Source organism: Trematosphaeria pertusa (genome assembly GCF_010094035.1).
Source record: "Trematosphaeria pertusa strain CBS 122368 unplaced genomic scaffold BU26scaffold_4, whole genome shotgun sequence".
NCBI lineage: Eukaryota > Fungi > Ascomycota > Dothideomycetes > Pleosporales > Trematosphaeriaceae > Trematosphaeria > Trematosphaeria pertusa.
Window position 1 is genome coordinate 1,724,483 of NW_022987215.1, and position 26,488 is coordinate 1,750,970.

General features: G+C 54.7%; 12 protein-coding genes across 12 annotated transcripts; 5 read left to right on the top strand and 7 right to left on the bottom strand.

Annotated features, from left to right (window-relative positions):
- Positions 1–500: 500 nt before the first annotated feature.
- On the bottom strand, positions 501–1,677 carry BU26DRAFT_516960 (uncharacterized protein). Its single transcript, XM_033828455.1, has 2 exons — positions 1,469–1,677; positions 501–1,414 (listed from the first exon to the last, which is right to left on the bottom strand). Exon 2 carries the CDS (start codon positions 1,197–1,199, stop codon positions 816–818), a length of 384 nt encoding a protein of 127 aa, XP_033687297.1. The 5' UTR covers positions 1,200–1,414; positions 1,469–1,677; the 3' UTR covers positions 501–815.
- Positions 1,678–1,765: 88 nt separating this feature from the next.
- BU26DRAFT_452501 (Di-copper centre-containing protein) lies at positions 1,766–3,414 on the top strand. The gene is made up of 4 exons (XM_033824798.1): positions 1,766–1,923; positions 1,998–2,641; positions 2,735–2,947; positions 3,070–3,414. Exons 1-4 carry the CDS (start codon positions 1,826–1,828, stop codon positions 3,186–3,188), a joined length of 1,074 nt encoding a protein of 357 aa, XP_033687298.1. The 5' UTR covers positions 1,766–1,825; the 3' UTR covers positions 3,189–3,414.
- A 118-nt stretch (positions 3,415–3,532) lies between these two features.
- Positions 3,533–6,030, bottom strand: BU26DRAFT_479885 (DNA polymeras-like protein alpha/primase associated subunit). The gene is made up of 4 exons (XM_033825677.1): positions 5,659–6,030; positions 5,436–5,609; positions 3,993–5,388; positions 3,533–3,919 (listed from the first exon to the last, which is right to left on the bottom strand). The coding sequence occupies exons 1-4, from the start codon at positions 5,988–5,990 to the stop codon at positions 3,743–3,745; spliced, it is 2,079 nt and encodes a 692-aa protein (XP_033687299.1). The 5' UTR covers positions 5,991–6,030; the 3' UTR covers positions 3,533–3,742.
- Positions 6,031–6,173: 143 nt separating this feature from the next.
- Positions 6,174–7,668, top strand: BU26DRAFT_452509 (CRAL/TRIO domain-containing protein). Its single transcript, XM_033824799.1, has 2 exons — positions 6,174–6,903; positions 6,963–7,668. The coding sequence occupies exons 1-2, from the start codon at positions 6,279–6,281 to the stop codon at positions 7,484–7,486; spliced, it is 1,149 nt and encodes a 382-aa protein (XP_033687300.1). The 5' UTR covers positions 6,174–6,278; the 3' UTR covers positions 7,487–7,668.
- Positions 7,669–8,018: 350 nt separating this feature from the next.
- On the bottom strand, positions 8,019–9,467 carry BU26DRAFT_422576 (uncharacterized protein; the record flags this gene model as incomplete). Its single annotated transcript, XM_033823465.1, has 1 exon — positions 8,019–9,467. One exon carries the CDS (start codon positions 9,465–9,467, stop codon positions 8,019–8,021), a length of 1,449 nt encoding a protein of 482 aa, XP_033687301.1.
- Positions 9,468–9,871: 404 nt separating this feature from the next.
- BU26DRAFT_452512 (acyl-CoA N-acyltransferase) lies at positions 9,872–10,930 on the bottom strand. Its single transcript, XM_033824800.1, has 2 exons — positions 10,520–10,930; positions 9,872–10,468 (listed from the first exon to the last, which is right to left on the bottom strand). Exons 1-2 carry the CDS (start codon positions 10,830–10,832, stop codon positions 10,044–10,046), a joined length of 738 nt encoding a protein of 245 aa, XP_033687302.1. The 5' UTR covers positions 10,833–10,930; the 3' UTR covers positions 9,872–10,043.
- Positions 10,931–11,188: 258 nt separating this feature from the next.
- On the top strand, positions 11,189–14,631 carry BU26DRAFT_452517 (uncharacterized protein). The gene is made up of 2 exons (XM_033824801.1): positions 11,189–11,285; positions 11,341–14,631. The coding sequence occupies exon 2, from the start codon at positions 11,576–11,578 to the stop codon at positions 14,213–14,215; it is 2,640 nt and encodes an 879-aa protein (XP_033687303.1). The 5' UTR covers positions 11,189–11,285; positions 11,341–11,575; the 3' UTR covers positions 14,216–14,631.
- BU26DRAFT_479901 (N-terminal nucleophile aminohydrolase) lies at positions 14,621–16,402 on the bottom strand. Its single transcript, XM_033825678.1, has 4 exons — positions 16,100–16,402; positions 15,955–16,050; positions 15,125–15,896; positions 14,621–15,067 (listed from the first exon to the last, which is right to left on the bottom strand). The coding sequence occupies exons 1-4, from the start codon at positions 16,112–16,114 to the stop codon at positions 14,814–14,816; spliced, it is 1,137 nt and encodes a 378-aa protein (XP_033687304.1). The 5' UTR covers positions 16,115–16,402; the 3' UTR covers positions 14,621–14,813.
- Positions 16,403–16,645: 243 nt separating this feature from the next.
- BU26DRAFT_548936 (ARM repeat-containing protein) lies at positions 16,646–18,992 on the bottom strand. Its single transcript, XM_033831967.1, has 3 exons — positions 18,676–18,992; positions 18,087–18,596; positions 16,646–18,035 (listed from the first exon to the last, which is right to left on the bottom strand). The coding sequence occupies exons 1-3, from the start codon at positions 18,904–18,906 to the stop codon at positions 17,112–17,114; spliced, it is 1,665 nt and encodes a 554-aa protein (XP_033687305.1). The 5' UTR covers positions 18,907–18,992; the 3' UTR covers positions 16,646–17,111.
- A 135-nt stretch (positions 18,993–19,127) lies between these two features.
- On the top strand, positions 19,128–21,272 carry BU26DRAFT_479907 (uncharacterized protein). The gene is made up of 4 exons (XM_033825679.1): positions 19,128–19,177; positions 19,237–20,434; positions 20,487–20,859; positions 20,910–21,272. The coding sequence occupies exons 2-4, from the start codon at positions 19,240–19,242 to the stop codon at positions 21,118–21,120; spliced, it is 1,779 nt and encodes a 592-aa protein (XP_033687306.1). The 5' UTR covers positions 19,128–19,177; positions 19,237–19,239; the 3' UTR covers positions 21,121–21,272.
- An 855-nt stretch (positions 21,273–22,127) lies between these two features.
- Positions 22,128–22,854, top strand: BU26DRAFT_407187 (uncharacterized protein; the record flags this gene model as incomplete). The annotated part of the gene is made up of 2 exons (XM_033822880.1): positions 22,128–22,635; positions 22,688–22,854. Coding segments are annotated over 2 exons (675 nt in total), but the record flags the coding sequence as incomplete, so codon positions are not given.
- A 1,336-nt stretch (positions 22,855–24,190) lies between these two features.
- BU26DRAFT_452532 (DUF862-domain-containing protein) lies at positions 24,191–26,401 on the bottom strand. Its single transcript, XM_033824802.1, has 2 exons — positions 26,172–26,401; positions 24,191–26,122 (listed from the first exon to the last, which is right to left on the bottom strand). Exons 1-2 carry the CDS (start codon positions 26,205–26,207, stop codon positions 24,344–24,346), a joined length of 1,815 nt encoding a protein of 604 aa, XP_033687308.1. The 5' UTR covers positions 26,208–26,401; the 3' UTR covers positions 24,191–24,343.
- Positions 26,402–26,488: the final 87 nt, after the last annotated feature.

Below are 26,488 nucleotides of genomic sequence, written 5' to 3' on the forward strand. Positions count from 1 at the left end.
AAGAGTAGGGGGTCTTCTCTCCTACGAAAAGGTCAGCGTTTAGCACGTGTAAGCCTCTCACGCCCCCTCTACACCGGGCCAGGGTGGCGATAAGGTCGTAAGCCACATGTAGAGCGTGTGCGTGTGGAACCCAACTACATGGTTCCTACCTCAACGGCTCGTAAGCGTTCACAAGTCCTGACAAATAAGACTGTCAGACCAGTCCCAACCGCTCGGTATGCTCCAGGGGTTCTCGCTGCGGCTCGTGTCGATCGTGTTATCTCCGTCTTATGAGCTAACCACTGGGAGCACCCGTTTGACCCCCGGAGTCCACGTTTGCAAGCTCGGGCTTGGCGGGGGAGTACGAGTGGAGAGACGCTTACTGAGAGGGAACTGCAAGAAACACTGTGAGTGGTGGTAAGCAGCGCTAAACTGCATATAGCCTAATGCAAGGCTTACTAAGAGGAGCACGAAAGCTTCTTCCAACGTTACGCAGAACGCACTGCATGCACCGCAATTATCTTCAACGTCTCACCGGTTACGTCCCGCTCGAACCACCGGTCTTTTCGTTAGCTCGAAAGGATGGGTAACGATGTACACGATGCGCTCTGGTGAAGCGGGTGCTTATATCGTAGCATCGCTCCGGCATAAACAACAGCTTCTCGCCCGTGTGGCCGATGACAGTCTCAGGCGTAGAAAATCAGTTGAACACAACATCGGCGAACAGCTTCGGGGGGGGGAATAGAGGCCGATGTCGCCATTTCAGCTCTAAACCCCCGCGCTGAAGCTTACACCGATTGACTCGGACACATCCGCCCTTCAACGCCTTGCGGGAGTCAGCCATGCGGTTTGTCCCACGTCGGGTGCATGTAGATCGGCACGCCCCATGTGCCAGCCTTAGCACACAGCGCATCGTACGCGGCGGAGGCACAATGTCTCCCGTCAGCGTGAGCCTCGATCGCGGCCCCGACGAAGTTCCGATGCCACCACATTGCTCTATCTGCCTCGGATGCTCGTTTAAGAGCGAGCTGATTCCTTCGCGGGATGGATTGTGCGAGCTCCGTCGTTGCCTTTTCGTCAGGAGCGAACGCTGCCGCCTGCTGTGAGGCTTGGAGTCCCGATGTTGGAGGCTGAGTTTGGTAGACATACGAGGTGCTTATTACCTGAGATAATGGCGTCGGGGATGTCCTGCGGCGGCATGTTTCCATGGTGCGGTACATGGTGCGAGTCGTCCAGCTCCGAGGTCGAGCGGTTGCTCCGTAAGGCGCAGCACGGGGTGAGGGTACGCGGTACGCGGTACGCTGGTATCTGGTGTTTATCAAAGTTACTGTAGCTTTGGAGTAGGCGTGCTCATCCAGATGGAGGAACAGTTGAGTCAGTCGTTGTTCGGGGCTTCAAGAAGCTTTGACAACCTCAGGAGCAAGAAAGGATCAGTGTGAGTCTTATGGGTCATAGGGACGAAATGACGTAGCTAATGGCCCCATTGTAGCCCCATTAGAGCCTCACGGCCGTATACTCAGCCGCATAGGATCTTGAGCAATCCAACATTGTGGCTGACTGCAAGCCTCCCGTATCCCAATAATAGCTGTGTGTAGAGAACGGCATGTACGGTACTAGGCGTCAAAACATTGATGGCTTCCATGGAGGGTACTTATAATGTCTCTTGTCTGGCAATCGTTACAGACAGGACCAAGAAAGCACTTCTCAAAGCTCCACTGTCGTTTCTATATTCCCTACCATTTGACGTCGACGTCGTTGACGCGGCATGTTTCGTTCAATCATTTTTCTGGCGACACTCGCCATTCTAGCCCTCAGCTTCACCGCGGTGGATGCCAGCCCTGAACTGATGAACAAGCTCGTCAAAGAATACAGAGACAACACTAAGGAACGCCTCCCACAAAATGGTTCCTGTACAGCCGACAAACTTGCCGTCCGCAAAGAATGGTATGCCTTCCCTCTAACCCTTTTTCATTTCTTACTATACGATCAAACAGCTAATATGCTTCTCCACGCTACAGGGGTGATCTAAACAACCAGACTCGTCTAGACTACATCGGAGCCGTCAAATGCCTCCACACTCTACCCTCGAAGATCGATCCCGCCAAGGCCCCCGGCGCGCGTTCGCGATTCGACGACTTCGAAGCGGCACACATCATCAACACCCCTTTGATCCATGCCACTGGGCTCTTCTTCTCCTGGCACCGGCACTTCGTGCGGCTCTTCGAAACCGCCCTCCGCGAGGAATGCGGCTACTCCGGATACCAGCCGTACTGGGACTGGTCCCGGTACGCCGAGCTCCCGCTCAAGTCCAATCCGCTGTACGATGGCTCGGCGACATCGATTTCGGGCAATGGGAGGTACATCCCCGACCGCAATGGAACGTTCCAGCCTCTGCCGATCCCCGGCGATAACCCACCGGGCCTGTATACGCCTCCCGGCACGGGCGGCGGGTACATCTTCGAGGGCCCATTTGTGGACTGGGAGCTGCATCTCGGGCCCGTCGTGCAGATGCCTGTGCGCAACGGGCTGCCCGTCAACCCGAATCCCCGCGCCGATGGCCTCGGGTACAATCCTCGCCACATCATCCGTGACTTCAACAATAGTCTGCTCCTCCAGGGCTCTACCTACTCGGCGTTGACATCAATGCTTGTTAACAGGACAAGTAAGTTGCCCTCCTTCCCATGCCATCCCGTCCGATCCCAGCGCTAGCCTTGCCCAAACACCATTGAATCGAGAAAGCCTAACGAACTCCCAGGCATCCACGCCTTCCAGCCCTCTTTCTTCGGCGGCCCGCATCTCGCCGGCCACTCCTTCATCTCCGGCATCGACAACGACCTCTTCACCTCGCCCGGCGATCCGCTCTTCTGGTTCCACCACGCGCAGGTGGACCGCCTATATTCCATCTGGCAGGCGCTGGACTTCCCCACAAGGGAGTATGCCTTGGATGGCACCCTGACGCTTAGAAACAGTACGTATTTGAATGACCCCCTTTTCCTTTCCTCTTGCTCGCGCGTTGAATTTGAACTCTTACTACATGACTGGAAGGAAACGGGAGAGAGAAAGAATGTAACTGACAAGATGTTTTTGTAGCACCGCCTAGTCGGAACGCGACTCTGAATGATACTATGCACTTTGAGTTCGAGCCGGATATTATGATTAGGGATGCGATGAGTCCGACGAAGGATGGGAATTGTTATATCTATGAGTGAATAAATGAGGAGTGGTGTGGGGAGAGTGTAGGATTTACTGCGCCGCAGGAGCTGTGTGATAAGAGGAGTGTATATTTTGTAAGTTATCTTGTTGCTTTGGGAGTTGGACATTGTCGGAAGGAAGCGCATTGTATCCATGGAGTTTTGTTTTTGGGATTCGGGGTTGCGGCGTCTGTTATAGTACCTGTAGTTTATGTATATTTGCTGTACTTGAAACTGTTTGCCCCTAGGATAGCATAGTAGCGTGGATGAGCATGATTTTCTTGACTATGGAAGCTTCGAAGGCGCTGGGGCCGTCTCGATATTTCGAATAGACACGCATATTCAAGTACGCAGAGTTTACACTTCTCAGTATTTTCAGCAACCCGCTCGAGACACTGTGCGTCTCGTGCATCGTTCAATAGTATACCATTCCAATCCATTACAATGACCCGACTCCCGAACCTCACTCATGATGCAGATATCCAAGGTCAACCCCCAAACCGACGCATCCAGAAACGACATTGCATCTTACCTACATGCCGCAGTAGCAGCTCGACTTGATGCCCAGTCACTCAGATCCTCACGATATCCACTCTCGCCCTCTCCCACAGCTTATGTGCAACCGCGAAGCCCTTCTTCCTCTCCTCCGCGCTCACATTTGCGGGTTGTATGACCATGCGCGCATACGTGCCTGCCGCGCGGCGCTTGCTGAGCGTGCCGGGGTTGATTACTAGGACGGATTCTACGACCTACGTGATGCGTTAGCATGCATACCTTCAAGGCAATCCGAGAGGAATCCGGAGCCGGGAGGGGGGAAAGTACCTTTACACAGCCTTGCAATACACTAGGCGTAATCAGAATATCGGGACGCACGTTGAGCATCTCGCCCAGCTTGAGATAGCTGATATCTAGCATTGTGCCGAGAGGGAGGAAAGGACTGGGCGCTTGGTCCTCCTCTACGTCCGCTTCTCCATTTGCGGCGGCGCCGTTCTTGAAAACTTTCTCTTCAACAGGAGCAGGAGCTCCCATCTTCTCCCGTGCCATCGGAGGGAAAAGCGGGAGGAAATTGCGCTGCTCAATGACATTCCTCGCAGCCCTCTCATACAGATTAACCGCCCGCGCTTTCCCACCAACTACCTCTTCTCTCCGCAGCATATCCAGAATGTCTAGCGAGGACATGCCAACGATGAACTCGTTCATGGATAATGTCATGGGATTTGTAACGCACTGAACCATCTTGCCCGCCGGCCCTAAACCTAAATCCTTCTTGATGAATTTATCCTGCGGAAAAGCGGCGTGGTGGTGATGAGCGTCGCGCAAGCTGGGTACGAGAATGACATTGCAGGTGGGTACGCGCTGTAAGAAGGATTGTATAGCGGAGGAGATATAGTGTCGGAAGACGTCTGTCATGGTCGCTTGGTCTGGGGAAGTAACGTGCGGTGGGAGATCGAAGTCTCCCGTGCGAATAAGCGGGTGCTCTGCGTCGAGGAAGGGGCCGACAAGGATGATAGAGTCAGCACATGCATTGGCCGCGTTGTCGAGGAGCGTTTGCAATGGGACAAAGTCGAGATTTTGGTCAGTGGTGTAGGGTCCCGAGGCTATGAAGATCGTAAGAGGTCGTGGGTTTGAAGGGTCAGATTCAGGAGTGTCGAGGTAGCGGGAATTGTAGAGGTCTAGCTCGTCCGGTCTGGAAGCAGGCTGGATGAGGAGAGGGAGGGAGAGGATTTCTGAGACGACAAAGGTGTCCCCTGAGGCGTTGGTGCCACGGAGGGCGACAATTTGACCAGGGAAGAAGTTGTACGAAGTCACCGTGTCTAACCTTAAAGGAACACGTCGACCAGAGCCCCAGCGTCGTGAGCCTTCTAGCACAATCGATGCGGTGTTCAGCTTCCCCTCGCTGGTGTCGGAGCAAATGCGTCCTACCGCTATGACCTCGCTAGGCGATTGGAGCGAGGGGTTCCCGAAGGCGCTGTCGTCGAGATTGAGGTGTTCTTGGAGCAACTGGCGGAATTCGTCGATGCGGTCGTCGAGGACCTCAGAGGCTTCGGAGAGCTTCATGGCCATTGTCTTGTAGGAGAATTTGGACATGTCGGTGTTGGCTTTGAGCTTGATGCGTGCTTCAGAGGGAGGTTCTTCGGGAGGGTCGGGGAGAGAAATGTCCCCGTTGAGTTGCTCAGTGATGTCGCCAGCACTTGCACGGGAGGCAAAGTCGAAGACTCTAGAGGCTGTTAGACAGAGTGGTGTGGAATGAGGAGAGATGCGTACGGTCCACCATTGATCTCGCCCGTGGGTGTGAGTACGCCGCCCGGAGAGCTCATCTCATGGTTCTTGCTAGCCTTGCTAGCGGGAGTCTCGAAGTTCGACTTCCGCTTTACCGTGCTGCCATTAACGCCCTTCATTGCACCGGGACGCGGCGTGTTTTGGACCAATCCCTCCAGCCTGTCCACATTTAGCATGGCTGCCCTCTAATACATCCCAGTACACTCACATATCATACATATCCGCACCCTTCGCAGGGCGCGGCGTCGGCGCAACTTTCTTCGCATCATGCCTCTGCTGCGCTTTTCCCCTACTCTCCCTCTCCAACGCATCCTGGATATTCTTCTTAAAGTCCCTCGCCATTTTCAAATCCAGCCTGTTCTCCTCCCCTCCGATCTTCATGCTGTAAGCCTGCCATTTGAAGTCCAGCTCTTCGGGCGAAATAGAATACAGTCGAAGCATCAATTGCAATTCTGTGAGGACATCGGAGGGGACTTCGTGGTCTTTCGTGTCGCAGTAGCGCTCAAAGCGCTCGGTGAGCTCAACGGTGCTGTCGTCCATTGCGGGTGTGGGTGATGGGTGTGCGAGGGGTGGAAGTTTGGGCGTGGGGATTCGGTGCGCGGCAAGACGCGTCGACGCGTCAAGTGTTTAAGTGGTAGGCTAGGACGTGAATGGCTAGCGCAGTCCGTGGCGCTGGGACATGCAGGGTCCAAGAAAGATAATCAGCACTGCCCTCAGCTCCAACACTCTTCCTCGCCTGTTCGTTCTTTAAGAAAAGGGGTGATAGTCAATCGCTCCGTTCTATTTCTTTCAGCGTTTCCAAGAGAGAAACCTATAGCTTGTTCCAAGATGCCGGCCATGGGACCATTCCCGCATCCCGCTGACGGCTGTAAGCCAGCCTCACCGCCGGCGCTCACCGCAGACCAACAGCACAAGTACGACGAGCTCCTCGCCGCTGCACAATCATGGGAAACGCTCCCCAAAACCTCCGCAAAGAATGCCGAACAAGCCGCCCTCTCCGACGACGAGCGCATGTGGCTCACCCGCGAATGCCTCCTCCGCTACCTCCGAGCCTCAAAATGGAACCTCGCACACGCAATCAAGCGTGTCCAAGACACGCTCATCTGGCGCCGCGAATACGGCACCGACACCTTCACTGCAGACTACATATCCGAGGAGAACGCGACGGGAAAGCAGGTCCTACTGGGCTTTGATAACGAGGGGCGCCCCTGCTTGTACCTCCTGCCGAACAAGCAGAATACGAAGAACAGCCCGAAGCAGGTGGAGCATCTAGTCTACATGCTGGAGAGGACGCTTGAAATCGCGCCGCCCGGGCAGGAGTCGCTGGCGCTGTTGATAGATTTCCGGAATAGCAGCGCGGGGAGCCAGCCGAGCATTGGGACAGGGAGACAGGTGCTGCATATCCTACAAAACCATTATCCCGAACGGTTGGGGAGGGCGCTGATTACGCACCGTAAGTCTTCAATAGTTTCCTGGGGAGGTGTGATAGTTGGTGGGCTAACATTCTGACAGTCCCGTGGTACGTCACCACCTTCCTGAAGCTTGTCTCCCCCTTCATCGACCCCGTAACCAAGACGAAAATGCGCTACAACGAGCCCCTCACCGACCACATCCCCTCCTCACAACTCATGAAGAATGCCGGCGGCGAGGTAGACTTCGAGTACGACCACAGCGTGTACTGGCCCGCTCTCGCCTCTTTAGCTGCGGAGCGCCGGAAAGAACGGAAGGAGCGTTGGGAAGCCGCTGGGAAGGTTATTGGAGAGAGTGAGATCTACCTTTGGGGCGGCGAGGAGAAGAGCGTTGGTGTCAAAGAGGAGGGCAAAACGGAGGCTGTTGAGAACGGGGTGGCGAAGGATGAGGAGAAGACAGATAAGAAAGAGGAGGCCATCGAGACGGCGAAGAAGGAGGAGGATAAGAGCAGTGTGCTGGCAGATGATGACGACCTTGACGAGAAGAAAGCTGCCGATCTCGTCAACGGGGTGGCGAAGATGAATGTCCAGGATGCACAGGAGCCGGTCAGGGTGGCGGCAGCCTAATTCATAGGCGGAGCGTGTCCATAATGATGGCTTCGTTTTGAGGGAGGAATTCGCTCAAGCGACGGACTGCTAATTACTGATGCAAACGCATCTATGAGCGTTCGGGCTGGATAGCAGGACAATTGTGTAGACGGTAGACAAACCTTCTAACTCTCACGTTTAATGATACTCTTTGATACCACTCATCACATGTTGAGCGCTGAATGTGTCCAAGATGTATTAGTGAGCTGGAGACTACCCCGCTTATACGGCCCATAAGCCTGAAAAGACAGCTATCCAAACCATTGGACGGAACCTTTAGAAGAATCAACCGATGTGATAAATGTCCAAAATGAAGGGGTATCCGATTCCAAATACCAATTCCCAAAATCAAGAAGCAGACCCAACATTGCGGGTCAGGGGAGGCTTAACCTGCCTTCCACAGTCATGAAGAGCTGCGGAAGCCACAGCAACCATGTAGTAGTCCGACGATGAGTTCGCACTGGATGCCTAATCCGCTATTCCCGACATCCTAGCCTCTCAGAAAGCAACTCTAACCCCTTGACCGGCCCCAGCCCCTCTTGTAGTCATTCCGTGCTTCGAGGGCGAAATCCACTTGCTCCTTGTACAAGTGATACAACTTCTTGATCTCGCCCACCCTCTCCATCTCATCCACGATCTTATTCGCGTACTTCTCTCGCTTCTTCACGCTCCACTTGTCCCGCTGGACTATCTTTGCAGGGGAGCAGTGGCCCTGACGCACGAGGTAGTCGACAACCCAGGAGTTGAGGTGGTACCGCCAATGATACAGCGTGTGGGCTACCTGCGCATTTGCTTTACATGTTGAGCCGAGCGTGAAGATCTTGGATTCGGGTGGGAGGCGCTCGCCCTGGGCATTGTACGTGGGTTTCTCGCCATTAAGGGCCGCATCAGAAGCGGTTGATGAAAGGGCAGAGTCGGAATCAGAGTCGGGGTCGCTGGAGTCCTCTGAGTCTTCGGTGAGGGGCTCGAGAGTCTCTTTGTGGTATGGGGTGCCTGTCAGGGACAGTTCCCACGTCGCGTTGTGCTTGCGATTGCAGGCCTCGCAACGCGGTTCAACAATGGACATAAGTCGCGAAACTCCGCCGAGCTCGTTGATGGTCAGGTCCGGTCGTGCTCTGATGGCTCGCGTGAAATCTGCAGTCCATACCGAGGAGTGGAACTTGGAGTTCGCTAGCCCGGTGACCTCATCGTCCAGCTTGCGGAAGGTTAAGACGTATAGCTCGTCGTTGGATGAGAAGGCAGGGTTGATCTTCTTCTGTACCATCCACTCCACAGCGTATTTGAACAGTTCCCGGGGCTTTTTGCGACTTACACTGCTAAACTCCAGCGGGAGGCCAGCAAAATCAGCAGGAGCTCCGATCGGAGCATTCGCGTCATCATCGATGAAGTCGGCGTCTTCATTATCCTCCTGGAACATGTCTAGAGCATTCGTCTCTTGACCGCCCTCATCTTCTTCCTCTTCTTCCTCTTCTTCTTCGACATCACTGTCTGGTTCCTCATCGATGATCTCAAGATCTGAATCCGGATCGGAATCGACCACGACACGCCGGTTCCTTCCCGGGGTCGCCGAAGAAGAAGGTTCACCAGTGCCTGCTCGGCGCTTCTTGAGGGCTTCCAACGCTTTCTCTCGCTCGCTTTTCGGTTTATCCTGTCTGCTCCTAAGCCTTCCCCGGTCTTGTAGAGGCGACGACTGCAAGAAGGCCAATTCTTCCTGCAGCTCGTCCTGTTCTTCATCTCCCTCCTGCTCTTCCCCCTCGCTTTCCTCTTCCGGAGTTGCAGCCAGTCGAGCGATCCGCCGTCTTTGACTTCGTGGCTGGATCTCCTCTTCGTCTGAATCTTCAACCGGCTTCGTGTGTCGCCGCGACTTCTTCGAAGAACGCGGTTGTACCTCCTCTTCGCTCTCGTCCCCCGCGGATGAAGTTCCTGAGGAGATAACTTCGACATCAGAGCTTCCAAACATCCCATGACCACTCTGTGTCACCGGCATACCCAACCTCATGCCTTTTCTTGTCTCCTTCTCGAGCCTTCGTCGCTTAGAACGCCTAGCTGGGGACGCATCGTCGCTATCGCTAGGCGAGAGAGCTCGGGCTCTGGGGGTTTGCGGCGAGAAGTTGATCTTCGTTTGGCGGGTCTGTCTTGTGGCTCGTTTGGGAGGCATGGTCGTGTGGGTGGAGAGACTGAGGTGTATGTCGATAATATCTTGTGCGCGCTTAGGGCGCGTCGAGAATACGCGTTCGTCTCTCACTTGGGCTGGTGGCGATTCTGGGGCCGTCTCCGGTCTAGCGTAGTCGACACAGTGAATAGTAGGCGCGCATACACCGTAAGAATAGGGACTGTGGGTGAAAGATGACTCTCAAGGCAACCCACTAACTTCTCGCCGCAGTTTTGCCGACAGCACGAGAGCACGTGACGTAATTATCCGAGAGTGGAACGACATTCGTCTTGTCCTTCTCATCTAATATTACGTCTCGGCGGAAATTCCAGCATTGAGATATCTTACGAATCCCAATACTGGATCGTTCTAAGTTCATGGGGGCTACTTTGCGGCTCTAACGTTCGCCGTCTCCTCCCCGATATCCTCCAACCACTTCCCCTTCGACTCCTCCGGCTCCCAAACCATCGCGACGAAATCCAGCACATCGAATATCTCACACTCTTCTACAATCTTGAACCCCATCTTCAAGTACAGCTTCCTCCCTACGACACTACTCTCCAGCGTGAACGGCAACCCCTCTTTCTCCGCAATCTCCTGGCCGTGTTTGACGAGCATGCCGCCTACCCCGCGGCGTTGATGCTGTGGAGAGACACCGAGGACAGAGAGGTGCCATCGCGGATCGAGGGGCTTGAGGCGGTCCCAGGGTGCGGCAGCTATGTACTGTTTGACGCGCTCCGGATCTGAGGCTCGATCCAAGAATTTAGACTCGTACCAGAGTTCCCAGTCCAGGAGATACCGCTCGATCTCTGCTCTCATAAGTGCATGTCCATCGAAGCAAGCGCGATAAGATGTCGTACTCTTGAACCACGAATCATTGATCCACTTCTGCGCCCCTTCGTCATCGCCATAGCGATAATAGTATGCAAACCCTACGACTTCCTCCGCCCCGCTCCAATTAGCGTCGCCTTCTTCAGTTACGACAACGAATCCGAGTTGCCGTATCCCAACGGCTCGTGACCGGATACGCAACACTTGGTATCTGCGAAGGTCGTCTGGGTATGTGTGGCGGTGTGGATATAGCCATACATGGAGCTCGTCATTTTGGAAGGAGCGATTGCCGATTGCTGCTATCGCTGGAATGTCGTCGCGGGTAACGGGCCGTACGTACATGGCGAGTTCAAGTATTTCGGCTGTCGCTTAGGCCGTGATAAGGAAGATACTCTAGAACGAAAAGCGGAAGGGAAACGGCGCATTACTTACACGGTCCATATATGTGCTGAATCCTTCGGAATACCTCATGAGTCAGAAGCTAAGCTTAACACGGTAGCACAAACATGCTAGAACAGATGCAGAAGGTACGACGCCGAACATATCCAGGCACCATCTGGGTATTCTGGGGATATCAGGCTCATTACTATAGCCACTCGCTGTATTCGGGTCGAAATCGAGAGGGCGGGCCAATCTGTGAATGTTCCAGGGTTCCTGCGACCCATGCAATATTTACTTGATGCTTGCCGGCCTATTAAGGCACACCAGAGCGGAGATGCTGAACACTCAGGAAAACAGCTATGTCGAGTGACAATGGCGATGCTCGTACTTCATAAAGAATTTCAGACGAAGCGCGTAGGCCTCACCCCGCGGTGCAATTGAGGTTGGAGTGAATTGACCAGAGTTTTAGACGTTCACCCAATAGCAGGTTGCCTAGCCGCGGCTTTCACGGTGGCACAGCAGCACCACCTCGCACTGTAGCCTTGTGCAATACTCTTCCACTCATCAACAACACACTTTGCACTCTTACCCGTCCGTATCATCGCCGACCGAATAAGACAGCCAGAGCGAGACAAGATAGCTAGATATTACAGCAATCCCAGGGGTCGCCTGGGCGTATTATTGGGCGCTAGACCACAAACAGCATGGTCGTTTGTCGCTACTTCCAGCAAGGCCGCTGTCTCAACGGCGAGACATGCAGGTTCGAGCATCCTTCGACTACAGCTCAGACATCACCATCGACGTCGTCGTTAAATGCAAAAGCACCCACGTTTGATCCTGCACAGACTGCCAGTCCCACTGCGCAGAACCGGGCGCCTTGCGTCTTCTTCCTCCACGGCACCTGCAAGCGAGGATTCCTATGCCGTTTCGATCATAGCCCTGAGGCAAAGCCTCCTGCAGCGGCTCGTCAAGATGACAGGACTAATACTGTCTGCACTTTCTTCCTTCGAAACATCTGTAACAAGGGGGCTGCTTGCCCATACAGCCATGCGACGTCTCCAGACAGCCGTCTCAGTAACGACAAGGCCTCAAACGCTGCCTTCGAGCGACCAGCTTCAAGTACAGGTGCCTCAGTCGTGCCGCCTGTACAACCGCATTTCAAGGGGACAAAGGAGGAGGATGGATCCGATAGATTCTCGAGGACCATTGGCGGTGCTACTGTGAGGTTCGAAGATGGTGTTACAATCTCAACTTTGGCCCTACCGTCCGATTTCTCGGTGGTTTCCATGCTTCATGTCCCTCCCGGGAAATCGGTACAGGACCTCCGCAACCTCCTACACGGCAAAGGATTCCCTGGAATATCTGTCGAGGCCATCACATTGAAATCCGACCCAAAAACTTCCTTTCAATCCGCGCAGATCAAAGTACCGGATCCTAGGTTCGCGGCACGACTGCTGCGAGAAACTGGCCACACTATACTGATGGATGGATCTGCCGTACATGTTGTCATGGTGCAACTGGGTGCAGAATCCGAGTCGGGGGCGAACCGTCTGCAGCTTACGACCGTCGCTTGCACCTGGCACAATCCTTCCAAAGTAGCTTACGTGGAATTCTCCTACCCCGCTCAAGCAGCAGCCGTCGTCCTCGAGATGCAGAAGAGCCAATTACATCTTCATGGACGACAATTGAATTTCGCATGTCAACCGCGTTCATCTTGGGTCACAGTTGGGAACCTCAACCCGGCGACGGGAAAAAAAGCGTTGACGGAATTCCTTCCCACAGCGCAGCCCAGTTACAGGGTCAACATGGGCCAGCTCTCTCACGAATACTCAGCGGAGCGGTTAGAGTTTACGGTCAAGTCATCCCTAGAGCAGCGTGGTACTCTTGCCGAATGGACTGCTACTCCGCAGAGCAATGGTTCGAAGGTCAAAGCCATCGCAAAGTTCGCGGACCCTGAAGCGGCCAGAAAGGCGGTACAGGAGCTGAACGATACCCTCATCGATCCTTCATCCAAGGACAAGCTGAAGGCTCAACATCTTGTTGCGGTCAAGCTCTCGGTCTCACAGCGCGTACTACAAGCCATCAAGCCACAGCTTGACGCCCTCGTTGAAGAGGCACGAGTGTTGCATTTTGTTTCCATAAAAATATACGACAACCCAGAGAAGGCGTATACGCAGATTCGAGTGTCCGGTCAGGACCGAGAGGCAGTCGCACGCGTCAAGTCGTCTGTTGAGAGGACTCTAGCCGGACGAATAGCCGGCGACGGATCCGTCCGTATATCCCATTCTTTCTTCTTCCAGGAAGCGTCTACTGCATTCCTTGCAGAGGTTATGAGATCCCATGGTGTTACTATTGTTTCAGACAGGCGTAAATTGCTCCTACGCCTATATGGAGACACGTTGAAAGTCTTAGCCGCGGAACAAGCGTTGACTGAGAAACTCTCAAGTCTGGAAACCCAGTCGAAGGTCGTGGTCCTAGACCCAATTAGCTTGAATGCTGCCCTTCGGGGCGGGTTCAGACTCATTGTTGCGACCTTGGGAAAGGAGATGGTAAAGATGGACATCACCTCCAACCCAAAGCGCATCATAGTCTACGGCTCGGATCGACACGTAGCACAGGTGGAAGAACTGCTCAGGTCTTATGATCCTGACTCCCTAGAGACGCGAGCTACTATGCTATCGCTGAATGCGGCGGAAGAAGAGGAGTTATGCCCCGTATGTTGGACTCCTCCGGAAGATCCGTTTAAGACCAAGTGTGGCCACACGTACTGCAGCTCCTGCCTGGCCTCGCAATGCACCACTGCCACCGATTTTCCGCTGCGCTGTCTTGGTGCCTCTGCAGCATGCAACGCTTTGCTCACGCTATTAGAACTGAAGCAAGTCCTGTCCTCAAACGACTACGAAGCCCTCCTCCAAACCTCCTTCACGCAATATATTCGCAGCCATCCAACCTCCTTTCAATACTGCTCCACCCCAGACTGTGACCGCTTCTACCGCATCACTCTGCCCGAAGACCCTGGGGTATTCAACTGTGATGGATGCCTCACCTCCATCTGCACGGCGTGTCACCAAATCGCTCACGACGGTATAACATGCGCAGCTTCAAAGGCAGCGCACGTCGGCACGAGCGAATTCGCGAAGTGGAAGGAAGAGAACGACGCCCGAGACTGCCCCAATTGCGGAACACCAATCCAAAAGAGCTATGGGTGCAATCACATGGAATGTCAGGCTTGCAGGACGCATATCTGCTGGTTCTGCATGAAGACATTCAAGACGGGCGAGGACACGTACGGCCATATGGCAAAGGCTCATAACGGTATCCGGGGAATGGGACTGGGGTTCTGAACGAAGACGATTCGAGTCGGAGGAGCTTCTTGCCTGGCAAAAGGACGACAACCATGTGGGAGGTTGTCTGGATCGCAGCATCCGCTCGGAAATACCAATGAGATGTAACATCGCGCCTGTGGGAGGCATGATTGCTGGTTCTTTATCGCCTTTATGTCAGGCACACAGACGTATGGGTATGCTGCGGAAGATTAACTCGCGGATTGGGGGTTTGGGGTGAACCCTCGCTATTTTTACCCCGTCGAATAGTGAATATATAGAGCGCGCCGCACTATCTGAGCCTTTGTCTATTGCCGGTGAGGATAGCACCTTTTTGGCGGACCAGTGCTCGAGCGTGTTGGTCATACTTTTCACGTAGAGGCCGGTGACTAAGTGGTCGGAGCCGATGGTGGAGCACTGCGATATCCCAATCGACGAATTGTCATTAGAATTGAAGCGAACCTCTATAAGCATTATAGCCTGACGTTCCGCGCGGCCGGTCCATGTCTCGAGACCTTAAGAATGCGATCGAAACCTTAGTTTCTCGGTGCGACTGTTCGATACCTCGTCCATGTCTTACAACTCTCCTCAATAACAATCTTACAGCAGATATGCCATCTCATGCCACTCTCAGCCGGCTAATCGCCCCACTCACAACCTCCTCGCTGCGATGCGGTGTCGCAGCCCCACTACTGGGCTGCGGGAGCACTCTCTTATCTGGCCCTGTGATTGTCTGTCCCTTGGCTTGCGCGAAGCCAGAGGAGCGGGCGTGCGCCGGATTAGCGGAGTAGAATTCATCGATGATGGGGTGGATCATGACGGTTTGCTTGGAGATGGTCAGGGTGCTGTTGGTGGGGACGGTGACCCAGTTATCTGTCCAGAAAGTGTCAGCAGGGCAGAAGGCAAGGTGGAAGGAAGATTAGGACGCACCTCGTTCGAAGGTCAGAGGCTCACTAGCCACGAGAACAATGTCCGACCCTTTGTCGCGCCTCTCCATGACATAGTCTTTCTGTCCCGGTTCGCCGCAGCATCGGCCGCCGCCGGACTTATGCGCACCCTTTGACTCTCGCCAGCTCGTCCCGCTCGAGAAGAATAGACTCGCAGCTTCATCCGTCTTCGAGCTCACGTACCGCGTGCACACTACGCTCTCGCCATCTGTAACCGCAAAATTGAGCAAACTCCTGCTATCCTCTCCCCCATCACCCTCGCCCCCAACCTCCTTGATCAGCGCATTGATCCGCTCGATCGTCTTGAGTATGGCCTTGCGGAGGACCGTGTGTCCGAACCCGCCTTTGCCCGGGTCAGCGTCCGGATGATGCCCCGCTTTCTCCATGCTGTCCAGAAACAGGGCAAACGCCCACTCGCTATCCGTACTGCCCTGCACGAGCGTAAACCACTGTTCATTCAACCCCATCGCCAGCCTCCTCTTGATCTTCTTAAAACAGCCAATCCCACCGTTGTGCATGAACATGAGACTCTTGTACAGAAACGGGTGGCAGTTGGAGTCGGACAGGTTGCCTTCGGTGGTGGCGCGGACGTGTGCGAAGATGAGCGACGAGGTGGTCTTGGACGCGATGCGCGACAGGTTGATGCAGTTCCAGGCGGGGATTGTGGAGGTGAAGACGCAGGGCTCGGGGCCGAGGGAGGGAGAGGTGTAGTATCCGATGCCGAAGCCGTCGCCGTTGTGCGGGCGGCGCGTGTCCTGCTTGTGTGAGTCGCGTGCTCTCGCGGGGATGAGCTGAGGAGGGGCCGCAACGTACTAGGCGGAGTCGCGAGTCGAAAGATTGGGTGAGTATGGAGTGTGTGGGGTTGAGGATGAGCTCGGAGAGGAGGATCTCATCTTTGCCTTTGTATACCTGGGGCTGTTTAGCAAGATGCTCGTAGTATGACTGTCGAGACGCCTACCATGAATCTGCACATCGCGCCTGTAATTTACCGCCCTTCCTAGGTGAAGTCCAGATAAATGATAGCAGAGCGAAACAGCGATGCGTAACTCTTCAGCGTCCTGGGAATGTGGCTCCAGAAAAAGTACGGTAGAACGTGAACGGAGACAGCTAGCCGGACATTCAAGGCGGTGAGATTGCGCCATAGGAAGGCAATATGGCGGGCTGAGCTTTTTGCGCAGATACAAGCCGAAGCAGTTTTCCAGCGAACGGAACAGCGTACGACATGTTCGCGCGCATTAGGTCTGCGCTCAAATCTTTCGAGACCAAGGAAGTCTAAGCCCCCACGCGGAGAGTAGCGTGTGGTCGACATCGTGGGGTAGCGCGACGCCAAGCCCTCTGAGCGATGACGTCCAGGGTTCGCAGAAATGTTAGGCCATGTGCGACAGACGATCTAAACGGCTGCGTTAAAATCACAAAAGTACATGGTACAGGGGTTATTGGTAATTGCATTCAGCTATCTGGCCGTATACGAATCGAGTTCGGACAGAATGATGACCATCCGCTTCCAACCGCCAGTCTGCCAAGTCCACCATCCTATCATTGCACATTGACCCCGCCTTCTGCCTCTACTTGTCCGTAGGCCGTCCAGAACAGAGGAGAAACAAACAGGAAACCACTCGCAACGCCGGGGATATGATGCGGATTGGGGAAATCAGGGGGGTTTACAAGACGGTGTATCTTACGATGCTTTCATAAACTAATCATGGCAAGGGCTTGGTCTCTTTGGAGCCGGAGGATTGTGTCGGGAGGGGCGGGGAACACTGAGCACTCTCGGGTCGCCGGGGATAGTGGTATTTTGAACGGGTCGTGTATTAAATGGTGTAGACGTGATTTCCTGGCAATCACATTCCAAGAGATCGAGGGCGTACAAAGCCGGGCGTTTTGAGTTGCGGACGTGTGAACGGAGGGTCTCTTGCGCCCCCGCTAAGCGACGACTTACAGTGCGGAGGTCGGTGTCGAGATGGAGCCGCTCACATATCCATGGAATCGCCGCCGTTGGCGAAGTTGAAATTCTGCTGTTGTTGCGCCTGAGGAGCGCCAAAACCAAAGTGACCATCTTGGGTGACCTGAGGTCCAGTCTCGGCCATGTTCTCGGCATCTGCCTCATCGTCTGAAAAGTACTTCTCGATGATGTTGTATGCCTTCATGTAGATCTCCTCGTTGGCGTTGTTTTGGCAGTCGTGGATCTTCTCCATGCCGCCGACTTCCTCGATGAAGAGAGCATACCGGTTGATCGGCTCCCCGGCAGCACCGTCTGCGTTAGCTTCCTTGTCCATCTCGCCAACCTTCAGGATGTTCTCAAGGCCGTCGAGGGCAACTTGAATGATCTTGTTGTCAGGGCAGGCAAGCAGATCGCACAGCGGCTTGATGCAGCCACTCTGAACGAGGTACCGAATCTGAGCGGGCTTCTGAAGACCTCCGGAAGTGGCATTGGAGATGGCCCAGCATGCCTCCTTCCTCGTCTTGAAATCTCCATTTTGGAGGAGGTGGATGAGGGGCGGGATGATGTTCGCGTCAATGACGGCCTGGATCTGGGTGGAGTTGCCGGCAGTGATGTTCGAGATGGTCCAGCAAGCCTCCTTGCGAATTCCGTCCTTAGTGGAGCTCAGGAGAGAGAGGAGAGCTGGGAGCGCGCCGCAGTTGATGATGACCTGAGTTTGGACGTCATCGCCTGTGACGATGTTTCCGACAGAGCGGAGGGCGGGGGTCTGCACGGAGGTAGAAGCATGCATCAGCAGCTCCACGAGACGGCGGGGAATGCCAGCCTCAATAACAGCCTGGATCTTGTCGTTGGATCCATCCGAGAGATATGAGATGGCCCAGCAGGCGTCGATGAGGACTTCATCGTCGAGGGAGTAGACGAGCTTAGCGAGGACGGGGAGAGCGGGCTGGATCTGTCATGGTGTCAGCGTTAGACTACGGGGTCCATGGGCATATGCACTTACTGTCTGCCAATCCGGCTGTGGGGTCTTTCCGCGGCAGAAGTTGCTCAGGGTCCAGGTCGCGTTGCGGAGCATGCTAAGCTTGCGGCTGTCACCCAGGAGGGCAAGCAGCGGCCGCAGAGCGCCGGCCTGGAGGACAAAGTCACGGCAAGCGGGGCTGTCGCCGGCAATGTTACCAAGGGCCCAGACGGCCTGCTCCCGCACATCGGGCTCGTGGCTGCTGAGCAATTCGACGAAGATGGGCACGGCGCCGGCCTCAATGACGACCTGGGTCTGCTGGGCGGAACCCGAGGCAATGTTGGTGAGCGCCCAAGCAGCCTCGAACTGGACCAGTGTGTGCGGCGACCGGAGGAATTCGACGAATCTGCTCACGACGCCCGTCTCGATGACTCGCTCAATGGGGGGGTTGCGCTCCTTGCTAAGGAGCTTCCGGAACTTGGTCGTCGCCTGGATCTGCTCGTCGATCTGCTCTGAGAAGACACCCTTCACCATCTGGGGAAGCTCCTCGTTGAGCTAACACATTTCGTCAGCCAGATTCTTCCACATGGGGCGGGATGCGAGGCCTGTATTGAGGCACGAGGGGTAAACTCACCTGGCTCTCGATGTTACCGCCCTCATCGTCGCTGTCGGGGGCAGCACCCAGGGCGGCGCCCGGCTGGTCCCTGCCGGCGATACCGCGCCGCTTTGCGAGGTTCTCCTCACGCTTTGCCCTGCGGATCTCGACCTGCTGCTCCTCGCGGCGGCGGCGGAGCTCATCAGGCTTGAAGGCGCTCTTCGCTTTGAACGTGGTGCGGCGGTGCTCGGGGATGTACTTGTCCGCCATGGTTGCGGCGATTCTGGCTGTCGACGGGTGTGAGAGTGTGGTGCAGAAGGCGAGTGGTGCTTGTCTGGGAGGGTTTATTATCTTCGGTCGTGGGGCAGGGGAGGTGAAAAGGCGGAAGCGGCAAGAGCGCTCTCGCGCTAGTCCACGTCTGTGCTAGCGCCTTGGCACCGACTATACAAACAACTCCCACCGCCGTCCCTCACCTCCAAAATACATTGCACCCGCGTAGCCTTCAGCCCTCGTGTTGAAGACGCCAATCCGCCTTCGCAGAGTAAGCTGAAGCCTTCCAAGACCCTTAATGACGATTCCGATGCTGATATGTATATCTAGGTCATGCCGCTGCCTCAAGGCTACGTCCCGGTGCGGGATGCTGCGTCTGCCGCCGATGGCAGCAGCTTCCTGGGAGTCCTCATTCATGTCCGGGATCCATTCCAGTTCAAGCCCGGTGAGTGGACGCTGGAGTTCACTATCCAGGACGAGTTCTCTCCGGGATCCGTCGGCGGCCCGGGCTCTCTGCTCTGTAGGGTCCTGCGCAGGAAGCGGGAGTGGCTGCCGAATCCTGGTAGCCCTGGAGATCTGGTTGCGGCCCGGTATATGCGACTGAATACCCGCAACACCCAGACAGTGGCGTTTACCACCGTCCAGCTCAAGTCTGAGGTGCAATTCTATCCGGCCAAGACCATCCCAGCGCCGGCATTCAGCACTCCATACTCTCTAGGTGGGCACAGCATCATACCGTGGAATGGTACCTACTGCGCTCAGAACCCGTCCGCCGCCGAACAAATGGCCATCATCCACCTCAAGGCAGCAACCGACTCGTTTTTACCCGAAATCAAGATGTTCGCTGCCAATGCAGGTCCACCGAAGGGGCGTCCAAAGAACGACAAGAAGACTTTGATCAGGGACCTGACCATTGGCAAGTACCACGACCTTGTGGGTGAAGTAGTCAAGATGTTCTACCCCGATTACACCACCATGGATCTCTACGTCACCGACTACACCGAAAACAAAGCCCTCTTCCTCTACGAAGACCCGGACGAGGCGGACGAGGCGGACGCCGACTTCGGCCTCACCTCTCAGAAGAAGTGGGCGGGCCCATTTGGTCAGGTAACGATCGCAATCCGGTTGTGGGAACCCCACGCATCCTGGGTACGCGACAACGTCAAAGAGGGCGACCTTCTATTCCTCCAGAACGTTCACGCCAAGTTGTCCAACGCAAACAAGCTCGAAGGTGCTATACACCAGGACCAGAAGTATCCCGACAAGATCTGTACCCGCAAGTGCACGAACGCGAGGCAGATCGAGGACCACGCGACGCGCAAGGCAGCCTATCTTGATGCAATCGAGGCACAGAAGGCTAAGCGCGCTCTTGCCCAGAACATACCCAAGAAACCGTCGGCCAAGGCTTCAGCAAAGAAGAAGGAGGAAAAGAAGGAGAGGCAGCGGCTACAGAAAGAGCAGGAGCAGAAAGAATTGGAAAAGAAGGCCGAGGAGCTATCTGTGGCTCGTGCAGGCGTCAACCCTCATGGTGAGTGAAACATTCTTCATTGCGTCTATCTAGCCTATGCTTATCCGCTTAGTGCGCGCCTCGCATCCCGAAGTACAGCTCTCTACGGTTTCAGAGATCTTGTACAACCCTGCTCTCAAGACGAAGAATCCGAAAGGCGGCGAGTTTACCCTCCCTTTCGTAAACGCCAAGTACCGAACCCGCGTGCGCGTTGTCGACTGCTTTCCTCAGAAACTAGAACAATTTGTGCGCGAGTTGTCCGATCCGAGGTATCACACGAAGCCCATGCCAGCCGAGCGTAAAGCTCGTCTCAAAGGCCGCTGGGAGTGGCACTTCCTTCTTTTGGTCGAGGACGCGGAGATCCCAGCAGGCACGAAGCCAGTGCAGTTGTCTCTCACGGTTGGCAACTCTGCGGCCCAGCATCTCCTCAAGATGGACGCTGTCGAGTATGTGTTCGCGCTCAATGATGTCTATTGCCATGCTAACCGCGCTGCAGCCTCACCAAAAACCCCAAGGTCTTGAAGAAGCTCGAGGAGAAGATGTTCATCCTCTGGGGCAACTTGATGGAGCGGAAGACGAGTCCCGCAAAGCAGCGTGCGAAGCTGCAGAATCTACCCTTCGACTGCGTCGTCCACGAGCACGGCCATCAGGTCGGTGGCAACTTGGAGCGCGTCCACACCCTCAACAGCACCACAATAATGGACTGAGGGAGAGCACGCATACCTGCAGGCACTGGGGCGAGCTGAAAAGTTTCTCTGATTTACTCACGGAGTTCATGGGCGGGGTACATAGGCAGGCGCTGGCGGATCACTTGCATGATACCCATTTATTGAGGCCCGAAGGACTCTAGATGTCCGATACCAAATCAAAAGTATTCTCTGACTGCTTTGCCGCACGTGGAAGCGCTGTCTATGAACATGATCTAGAAGGGCCCTATTAGTGAGGTGCGCCAGAAGGTACGGTACCACAGGGTTTAGGCTACGCGCCTCCGCCAAAATATCTTCCTATCGTGCCCTGCATGGCGCCAACGCGGAAATCGGTGGCTCGGTTGTCGCTACCGTTCGCCGCGGGTCACAATTCTGGCGAGTTGAGTTACAGTTCGTGGCACCTAGGCCAAAAGGGGAAAACTATTCCTTGACGGACACTTCATTCATGCACTCTCCCGCTCCGAGATAGGTGCTCTGTTTTCGATCTTCATTTTACCGGAGTATTTTAGAAAGAGCATAGCACCGGAGTGTGTTCCTGCCGTTTGATGAATTGATTGTTGGGTACGCGAAATGAGAAGCGGCATTGCGTGATTAGGCGTGCTTGCCCGAGCCGATACTCAACGGTACATAGGTACTCCAACTACAGCTCTCAAAGAATTGTTTCCCCGTCTTTGAAGCTCCTGCACCCTTCTGCCCCGGCTCCATCAATTGCATCCTAATCCAAGAGGAAGCCATAGGGCAATACGCGAACTGCGGCGTCACAGGCCAACCATTCGACCTCCCCGGGCAACAATTGCCGCATCTGGGCGGACGAGAAGAAATTCGCTGAGTGCGCCGAGAATACTGCGGGAGCTCCTAATTTGGCGCTAACAGATCTTACGGCCGAGCAGCACATCATGGCTCCAGGAACAGATCTTTCCTTTCTCGCTATAGAGATCACAGCAACGCCCGAAACCACACTGCCTCAGAAGACCATCAACACTCCAAGCGCAGCCTCAAAGGGGCGCGTCGTTTTGGATCCATCGCAGATAACACGCGACTACGATAAGCTCCGATTCGAGGCTGCAGCCTTCGGTCAGCTCCAGCTTCCTGAACTTGAAGACCATCAAGCTTCGACTCCGCCACATCATTCCACTTCCCTTATATCCTCACCATACAACGATCCAGGCCATTACCTCGACCTTTCCGACCTGGACACGGCGGATCTTATCTTTGCCAAAGCACTCACGGCACTCAAGCCAGTCCGGCCAGACTACGCCACCGCTCCATATACCTCCTCCCTCAATTTCCCCACAATTCTAGACTTGATTCGCGAGCTCGCCGCAGCCGAGAACTTTCATTGGAAATCTCACAGCTTCTACGTCGTCATCTTCCGCTCCAAGCTTGAAGAATGCATCGACCCAGAGCTGCTGTATACGCTCGACTACGAGAGTCATCGCGAGGCGTGCGAGTCCGGAGGGCTGCTCAAGTATTGGTTCGGTAAGCCTGAGTCAGAGAGAAGAAATCTGGCTACCTGTAAGTACTACCTATCTCATCTATGCGGAAGTGTATAGTTGACATCGAAAAGGCTTCTGGCGCTCGCGAGAAGATGCACACAATGGCGGTACGGGGCCGTGGCATAAGAAAGCGAGGGCTGCGGGAGGAAACCTGTATGAGGAGATCCGCTTCTCGACACATCGGTTCACGATACTTGATGGGGCGAAGGAGTTCCGCTTTGAGGAGTGGTGCGATTGATGGTTGCCAGGAGGAGGGAGGCATTTCCTAACACACACTCAGCAAGCACCACGTTAGCAGCTCGCACGGCGTTAGGAGAGATGTTTCAATGGCATGGGGCTTTCATGTTTTCGCGTACGTAGATTTCGAAGCACATCTCGGCGGAAACGACATTGTCATACCGAAACGTGCGGAAAGCCACTACGAATACTCAAATTGCTGCATAAATTTATAAGTCCATGTACACCTGTTAAATCTCTTTACCTTTTGCCCTTCGCTTTCCTCGCCGCTGTAAGCTGTAGGACGCTTAGAGACCATTTACCCGCTTGAATGTGAGAAATCTTGGCGTCGTGTAGTGTGGAAAGAGCAGGAGAGATACAAATTTCATCATCGGGAGCTTCGGTACGACGCATGCAAAACACCGAAGAACTTTGGAAGGCTGTAGTTAAGTCGAAATGCCTCGCTGGAGTACGTGGACTGAATTTGCCCTCATCTCGCGCATACATAGTAACAGAAGGGAATACCGACAGCGACACCCACAACATCTTCATCTCATCTCAAACAAGGCAGGCCCTACCCCGCGCCGCGCCTTCCTTACATGCTTCACCCTCGCCACTTATCTGCTGCCTCGCCCCCACAAAAAGTTCTCTCACCTACATTTATTATGGGTATATATATTATTTAAAAACACACTTCAATCACTAACAAACAGCAGCTCACAGTTGTGCGAGGCTTACGCTAAGCGTATGTTAGATGGTCGGCCATCTTTGACAACTAAGTCCCTCAATCACCTACAAAGAATCCCAGATACTAAAGCCTAGATCTCTTCAGTGAGATCTAGTTAGCCCCTAAGGGTAATTTGACAATTAAGTCGCTTGTATCCGTACCTGGCTTTCTTTTTGGCCAATTTTTTTCATGTTGAGGGTTCGAGTACGAGACGTGCCAGAGTCGTGATTGATTAATTGATTGATTTTTCTTATTTTAAGTTACTAACTTAGAGATTACACTAACTACGCCTACGCATAAAAGAACTTAAAAGACGCTAATATCAAGAGAAGAGAACAGGGTATTATAGAGCTACGGCGAGAGGGCATGAGTCGGCAGCGCTTACGACTGGTTGTGTGAGTAATGGCGGATAACGAAGGGAAGGACAGAGGAAGGAAATGTTTAGATGACGATTTAGACGGTAAAGCGCGGCACATGATAGCATACCTAGCAGCATAAGAAAATCTTGAGAATATGCCCCCTAACACTGTCCCATCCCTATTTTACCATCTATTGAGTTAGGTTTTACGTGGGGAGCTACGTTGTAGAGAGAGGTCCGCACCATTGCACAATACATGCTCTGCGAGCAACACAGTATAGGCACTATACTTTTACCATCTATCAAGTCTAAAGTATAACCGGGGTAAGCAGTAACCGCCATCCAGGCACTTCTCTAGCCACACAGTCACATCCCTACTCACCCCACACCTCCGTAGGAAACGCCATTTCTCAAACCCACTCTCGCCTACACCTCGAGCAAACTCATCACCTCCTTCACAAGCAGCCTCTCCTCCACCTTCCTCGCCTCAATCTTCCCCACCGTGCCCGCGGCATCCATCCCCCTCCACAGCTGGCACGCCTCGCCCTCCAAATCCGCACAATACACCAGCCACCCCGTAGAAATAAGCGTCATCTTCTTAACATCGCCCCACTGCTCCTCAATGCCCAGGATCTCCAGCAAGCTAGCCAGCAGCTCGACCTGCTCTTCCTCACCCAGCTCTTCCTGATGGGAGGAGGAGGAAGCGGGCGAAGGATTAGCGCTATGCTTCCGCATGCGGACCTTGTGGTTTGCAGACGCGAGATTCATAGCGAGGGACAGAGCCGAGGCTTTGAGCGCGCTGTGTTTATCGTCCAGCAGCGCGTTGGTGAGAATGGATATCAGGCATGCGGAGAGCGGCGGGGAGAGCAAGTGCGGGATGAATAGCGGCGAGGTGAAGAGATTGCATGCTAGATGCAGCGTCGTCAGCCTGAGCGCATACGGCGCTTTATCCCCAAGCCCTTCCACATGCTTCAGCAAGTGCGCGACTGTAGCCGGCGTCCCCGTCGCGCCAGCGTGTTCTTCGGCGAAGAACCCCGCTACGCGGACGTCTGTGAGCGTGACGCGCAGCAGATCGAAGCTCGTGAAGAGCAGATCCGGCGGCAGCGTGGCCGTGCTTCTGCGCAAGAAGTCTGCGAATTGGGGGAGTTTGGTGAGCGGCGCTTCCCTGGCGCCGAAACGCTCGCGGGCGTCGATGAAGGAGACGATGGAGGAGACTGCGGGGTCTTTGCCCACGTCTCCCATTTTGGCGACGACTTTTTCGAGCGGCGGTACTTTGGTGTAGGTGATTGGGCGCTGACTCTGGCGTAGCAGCGTGGGCACGCTCTTTGAGAGGTGCGGGTGCGCGGGAAACGCCTCGTTCAATAGCATCTCGACATTAGTTCTCAGCAGCCGTGCATCCGCGCCGCTCCACTCGTCTCGCTGCTGGCCGCGCAGGAAAGTAATAAATGTCGGCGTTGCGCGCACATGGGGGAACCGTACGCCAATCGAGCGCTCCGCGTAGCTGAAGTCGATTTTTAGGAAGACGCATTTGTTGCCCGCCTCAGCAGCTAAGTCGTCGAAGGGTTGATATACCAGCTTGCACGGCGCGCACGTCGAGCTTGTGAAGAAAATAATGGCGCAGCGATCCTTTGCCAGGCCCAGGAGCCGATCCACATCCCGGAGCGCGGTGACATTATTCACCTTCCCAGTAGCCTGTGCCAGTACCGCCTCTTCCGCCGACAGAGGCACCGGCTTAGCCGGCACTCCGTTCATCGCAGCCGAAGGAACAGGCGGCACCCTCTGCGGCGTCGGCGCCTGCGTAATCGGCCTCATCATAGCATCAATCTGCGGCTTGAGCATCTGCCCAAACGGCGTATCCAGCACCGTCTGCGGCAGACTCGTAATATGTTCCGGGATGCCCTTTCCCACCAAAAACATGGCAAAATCATTCGAGAAATTATTGCAATTGTGCAGGAAGAGGTCGTAACTCTCAGCAGAGTACACGCCCTTCAGACTGTCCAGATATTCCAGGATGATTTCAAGCGGGAGCGCGGTTTGGCCGAGGGTTATGACCTCCATGGGCTTGCCATGGTGGGTGGCGCCTGCGCGACATGTCTGAACTCCCGCGCCGAAGTAGTATTCTATGTTGTCGAGGACGATGGAGGTGTGGTATACGGCGTCGATGTGGGTTCCGAGGAATTGCTGGGAGAGGGAACGTGCAAGACCCTACTAGGTGTCAGCGTAAGAAGCAGGAGTAGGTGACGGAGGAGCTTACCTGGGAGAGGTCGTACACGTAGAGCTGGACATCCATTTTGGAGAAGTTTCGGGGTTGTAGAGTTGGTGCTATCGAGGCATTCGGTATGCGCTTTAACGTGCAGAAGGATTGCTCTAGAAGTGCTCGCTACAGATCGCTCGCTGGTTCGAGGGAATAACGTCTGGTAGGGAGCGAAGGCGCGGTCTTATGTGAACAGCGGGCAGGCAGCTGTTGACGTATGAATCTCGAAGCTTCGCGGTTGCACGGTGCCACAACGTGGCGGTGGCGGGGCAAGTGCACGCTAGCACGTGCGAATTTCGTCCGGAGAACGACTGGTC